Raw genomic sequence first — 6,000 nt, 5'->3', positions numbered from 1 at the left:
ATTCATTGGAAGGACTAATGTTGAAGCTGAAACTCCAATACTTTGGCTACCTGATGCGAAGAGCTGCTCATTTGAAAAGACCCTGATGCTAGGAAAGATTGAAGGCGGGAGAAGGGGACAACAGAGGATGAGATGGTTGGATGGCATCACTGACTCAATGGGCATGGGTTTGAGTAAGCTCCGGGAGTTGGTGATGGACAGGGAGGCCTGGCGTGCTGCAGTCCATGGGGTCACAAAGAATCAAACATGACTGAGCAACTGAACTGAACTGAACTGAGTGGGGAAGTTTGTCTTCGGGACAGAGTTACCAGGCAGTGACAATTTGGGGCAGATGTATGGCATCCTCCCCACTGAGCCCTGGGGAATAAGGGGTGAGACTCACAGAAATCCTGACAAATTCCAGATCCTCCTTCCCCTCCCTCCCCTCATGGAGCCCTCCTTCTGGAGCCATCAGAAACCCATCAGCCTGATTTCGGTTTGGCCTGATCCAGCTTCATCCCCCATGCTGAAGGGATGTCTTTGGATTCCACATCCTCTTACCCGGTTCTTCATGACCAAAGGCAACTAGACATGCAAAGACCAGGCTGATGGAGGGAGCAGCCTACAGCAAGAGAGGGCCATTCTCCGAGTCTTCCCATCTGACTGACCTGAGAGCCTGTATGGAGGTGGGGACACCAGGATGGCAGTTCGCTTACATTTTCTCCTTGTCTGGACATGCCTGTGGGGCCTGATTCCTAAGGAGCAAGGTCTCCCTGGCTTCCCAGACAGAACATGACCCCTGGATCTGCCCCATGATTCCTGTAGAAACCAGAGAGTGGCTGGACAGTGGTTTTCTTGGTCTGTGGAAATGAATCCTGGTCCCTGCTGCAGTCTAATTAAGCCCTCCAGGCAAGGCAGGCGCGGGACAGCAAGGCTGGCAGGAATGCCCGCACCTTCTCCTATTGCTCCTGTTACCATCTCCTCCTGCCTCAGATTCCCTGCTACTCTTACAGAGCTCTCGGTGAGATCCTTTTTTGTCCATGACCCTTCTTAGGGTCACATTCTTGCAAGGGTCATTTTTGGATTTGTCCTCGTGGTGAGACTTCAGAGTGACGAAAGGATATTGCAGTTATAACGATGACTTTTCTGCAGCCAGAAAACCCACTCAGGTTTTCTTCCTTCAATTTACTTCACTCCAGTGGAAATGTATGGAGCGTCTACTACATGCACATTTCAGTCCTGCTGCTGGAGAAACGGGGAAGGAGGGGTGCTGATGGAGGTGGTAGGATAAAGCATGAGCTGTGACCTCACCATCTGCCAGCTTCATTTAGAGGCCAGGACCCGAGGTGCTCTTTCAGACCAGCCAGTGTCCAGGAGCACCAGGAGGACACAAACTCCTTGACAACCCTGCCTCTCACATGCAAGGGCCTCCTGGGTCCAGACTGCCTCAGCCTGGCCAACCTCAACTCCCACCAAGAACTTTCCAGATCCCGGTACCCAGCACCACCAGGTACCTCTCTTCTTTGAAAGCATCAAGTACTTTCATCCTCTGGACCTTTGCTCAGGCTGTTCATGGAGCTCACACCCTGCCCTGTCCTCCCCTTTCCTGCCTCTTAAGACTTTATTCGAAGAACTTATCCACTTTCTTTGAGAAGCCTTTCCTTAAGACTGCCTTGCAGTACAGTATTTCTTCCTTTGTGACCTCTGCTTGGTTAGTTAATTTAATATCTATTTAATATCTAATATATATTCCCTGAGTGTCTGTTTCATGCCTGATCCTGCGCTGGTCTCCTAGAACTAACAGCCCACCTTGCTGTCTGCTCGGAAGTGAGAGTAGTTCACATAGAGCCAGAGCAGAATCTCACTGGTTTCTGTGTCCGTGTTTTGAACTTTGCTTTAAGTGTCAGACGGAGAGGTAGTTTCTAGACTGGGCTCTGCCACTAATTAGTCGTGTGGCCTCGGGCGAATCTTCCAGCCTCTCTGGCCTCCTCCCTTCTTCCTGATGAAACGGTGACGACGATACCCCCGAGTTGTCCAGCGGACAACGAAGCGGGGTGGAGGGAAGCATCGTGAACGTTGGGAGCCCCAGGCCAACGGAAGAGGTGAGGTGGTTGTACCCACAATCTCCTTTCACTGGCTGCGAAGCCGCGTCTCTTCCCTTTCGCTCTCTTCGAATGTCAAGTGCACCGGCTTCCAATCCCTCCTCGGGGCGGGCCCTCTGGCGGCTAGGCATCCTAGGCTGCGGAGGATCCCGATGCAAACTCCAGACTCTCCTCGCACCCAGCTGCCCCTTCCCAAGGACTCGCCGAACACACCTTAAACCCTGTTCAGAGCGCAGCCCCAGAACGGCAGCTCCGCTGCGCGGGCCCCGGCCGGGGTCGCGCATCTCCAGCCGGTGACTCAGGGCCGCTCGGTCCGGGAGTGGGTGGAGGTAGGCGGGACAGACCCGGGCCGCGCGGGGGCAGGCGCCGGGAGCTCGGTCGCGGAGCAGTTGGAGTCGAGACTGGCTCTGGCCCGTCGCCATTCCGCCGCGGGCGTCTGTCTCGCCGGGCCTTCCTCTAGCGCCGCTTCGCATCCGCTGCGCTCCTTTCCCGGGGCGCAGCGGCCCGGCAACCCGCCGGGGCTGGAGCGCTGGGCGGGCTCTGCGAGCGAATGAATGGGCGCCCGGGGGAGGCGCGCGCCTGGGGCTGAAGGGCATTAGGACCGTGAGGATCGCTCCGCGCTCCTGTCTCTCCCTATCACCCCCCCCACCCCCCACCTCTCTCCTTTTTCTGCTCTGCAGGACCGAGCAGCCCCGCGCGAGCGAAAACAAACAGCTGGGGCTGAGAGTGGCCCCCGCCCCGGACCCGAGAGCACGCCGGCCCGGGCCCCTACTCCGGGTGTCCGCCCGCCCACCATGAGGAAGATCCGCGCCAATGCCATCGCCATTCTGACCGTAGCCTGGATCCTGGGCACTTTCTACTACTTATGGCAGGACAACCGAGCCCACGCAGCATCCTCCGGCGGCCGGGGCGCAAAGAGGGCGGGCGGGAGGCCAGAGCAGCTCCGAGAGGACCGCACCATCCCGCTCATTGTGAGTACGCGCTGCGCGCGGGGTGGGCGGCCGGGGAGCCGCGGCGCGCGTCCTAGCCCCGCGCGGCTGCAGAGGGCGCGGGGCCGGGCCGGGGGCTGCGTGCCCGCCGCGCTCCGCCGGCTTTGTATACGTTGGAGCATTCCTGTCCGTTGTTATGGCAACCTCTGTCGGGCTAGCGGGGCCAGGGCGCAGGGATGGAGGGAGGGTGACAGCGGGTGGGGGCTGGGAGAAAGTACTGCAAGTTTGGTGGGCCCGGCGTGCGCACAAGACTGGGAACGTGGCGGCGCTCTCGGCACTGCGCCGCGGGGCCCGGGGCGCAGGGGCCGGGAGTTGGGGGTTAGGGGTTACCCCCGCCTCATGCGTCCGCGAAGGCAGCTGGACCTTGGGCACCGCGAGCGGGCAGTGAGAACTGCACGCTGCTAAGCGCGTGGGTGGCCGTGCTCTCCCCCTCTCCAGCCTCTTGGGGGCAAAAGACGTGGGGTGAGGACGCTGGGTAAGGCACGGTCACTAGGGGCTGTGCTGGACTTCGACCCCCCCTTCTCAGACCCGGTCAACTTGAACCTGCTTGTGATGAGGACTCCCTACGACTACCCCCAGGGTTCTCTGGATCGGGGAAAGGTCTCGTCCTGAAGGCGTCCCTCGCCCCAACACCAGTCCACCACCACGGGTGAACTAGCAGTGTCTGGCCCCGCGACGTCAGTGCGAACGGCGGGGCATGGCTGGGGCTCGATGGAGGTGCAAGGGTGCCCTCCCGACGCTCTGGGGGCCTGGACTGGGGCGTGCCTGTCACCGCCTCCTCCTGGGCCCCGGGTGACAGCTGTGTGTGGCAGGGGCACCTGTTGAGACGGGAGGTTCCGGGACCCGCGACAGGCGCGCTCGGGCGGGCCGCGTCCTTCGGATGGGGGCGGATGGTGGGCGAGACCCTTGGAAGACCCTCGGGTCTGGGCTAAGGGGCGGGGCCGCCTGGGGGAGCGGAGTGTGGGGCTGAGCGTGGCCATTCCGAAAGGCCTGGCCTTGAGGAGCCCCCCAGGGAGGCTCAGGGTCAGGAGGGCGAAGGCTTGGGTGGAGGAGAATCTGAGGTCTTCGTGCCAAGGCAGCCGAATCCCAGGAAAACGGAGTGTTGTCTGTAGGGAGGTTGTCATTGTGTGGAAGGGCTCTCGTGTTCCCATCCTGTCCCAGATTCCGTGTCTTGTTACCTACCAGGAAAGAAGTAGCAATCCCCTGCAAAAGAGCATTTCCAGGCTGTGCCTGAGGAGACCTTGGGGCCCCCGGGTTTTCCCCCAGCCCCACTCCCCCATGCCCATCTCCCCCTCTGGTGGAGCTCTCTGGGACTGCGCCCTGATTAGGTGAAACGCTCTGCTCTGAGCTGACGGTGCCTACCACTAGCACAACGTTTCCAAAGCACTTGTGGACGTTTGGACAGACAGGCTGATGAGGCAAAAAGCCTCCGGGGTCAAGATCCCGGAGAGTTGGGATCTGGGTGGACAGATAGATCAGAGTCAGAACTGGGCAAACCAGGAGCGGCCCCTGACCGACCCCGGGAAGCTTCCACAGCAAGGACTCATCCAAGCTGCTGCGTTCCTGCTCTCCAAGAGGGCCAGCTCTGGCCCAGAGTAGGCGGGCCTGGAGTGGCAGGGGAGACGCAGACTGCCCAAATGCTCTGTCCTTCTCTGTGATGACGTGATGGGAGGAGGGTCTGAGCTCGAGGAAGAGAGGGAGGGGATGAGGGGGAATGGAAGGGAAGAGCACAGAGAAGCTAACTGCTGCTCAGAGCTCCAGGCTGGTCTCATCACAGGTGCCTGCGCTTCAAAATCCGGGCCAGGCCACTCAGACTGAGAGCCCCGGAGGGTGCCGGGGGCTTGGGGGGCGCTGCTGAATGTGGGTGGCACTCATTTTGAGGGGGTAGAAACTGGAGGTCATGGGGGCTGCAGTGAACGTCCTCTTCTTGTTCCCTTGTGGTCGGACTTGCGGCAGATGAGAAGAGGGCTGTGAACTGGAAGCCGGGTTTCAAGTATGAAGAAGAATCGGGGAGCCAGGAACGGAGGTGCAGGAAGAGAGGGAGAGTGGAAATTCCTGGCAGTGAGCAGCAGAGCCTTCTCTGGCCACTCCAGGCATAGCCCGCTCCCTCGCTGTTCTTAGGCTTTAAGCCCAGGATGTCTGTTCCCTGGGCGTTGATCCCCAGTCACACCCTGCCTTTGACACAGCCTTGCATTCCCAACTTCTGGGGTATTTCACTTCATTGGGATTCTCAGCTATCGGCCTGTCTCTTCATTGAGTGGCAGCTATCACTCAGGGACTGTGCAGGAAGCTTCATGCAACCCCACCTTGATGAGCACAGCAAGACTTAAGAAGTACTGTTAAATGAGTGAAGAACGATTTCTGCTCATCTCTGGGAGCCATCAATGATCCAAGTGTCATATCCCACTAATACTTTATTCCAGCTCCAGCCTGACTCTTAACTAGAGAGCTAGAGGAATGTATGTTCAGCTTCTCCAGGAGATAAACCCTTTGTTCAGCTTAAAAGGGGCAGGTGCAGCTGAAGATTTGCTTTCTGTCTGAAATCCATGGTTAACCTCTCACTGGTCTTCTTACCATTTCAAAACATGTCCCTGTCTAGTTGGGCCAGAATGTGCCGCACGTGGATTTTCAGATTCTTAGGGAATGATGCAGCCAGCTCTGCTGACAGAGGCTAAGGAAATTCAGACAGGCGTCATCATCCCTCCCCTGGGGGATCAGAGAGCTGAGCTGAGAAAGGGAGGGTCTGCATAACAGCCTGGGCCAGGAGGCAGCTCTGGCTTCACAGTGTCTGGGTGATCCGAAGCCAGCCAAGTTGTTTCTGGACCTTGGAGACACTTGTTTGGCATTGTGGGGTGTCGGCATGGCAACCGGATGGCCCAGATTTCTCGGGGAGGTCCTGATTTTTAATATTCTGTCCTGCTGTCAGCCCA

General features: G+C 58.7%; 1 protein-coding gene across 1 annotated transcript in view; it reads left to right on the top strand.

The window, feature by feature from the left end:
• Positions 1-2,840: 2,840 nt before the first annotated feature.
• The window catches only part of GALNT16 (polypeptide N-acetylgalactosaminyltransferase 16), a 104,972-nt gene continuing 101,812 nt past the window's right edge, over positions 2,841-6,000 (top strand). The window contains exon 1 of the mRNA XM_068964242.1: positions 2,841-3,052. Within this exon, the coding sequence (XP_068820343.1) occupies positions 2,876-3,052 (177 nt within the window). The 5' untranslated portion in view covers positions 2,841-2,875. The remainder of the gene's footprint in view (positions 3,053-6,000) is intronic.

This window comes from Capricornis sumatraensis, chromosome 2 (genome assembly GCF_032405125.1).
Source record: "Capricornis sumatraensis isolate serow.1 chromosome 2, serow.2, whole genome shotgun sequence".
Taxonomy (NCBI): Eukaryota; Metazoa; Chordata; class Mammalia; order Artiodactyla; family Bovidae; genus Capricornis; species Capricornis sumatraensis.
The sequence above is the reverse complement of the archived record's forward strand: the minus strand, read 5'-3'. Positions and strand labels throughout refer to the sequence as shown.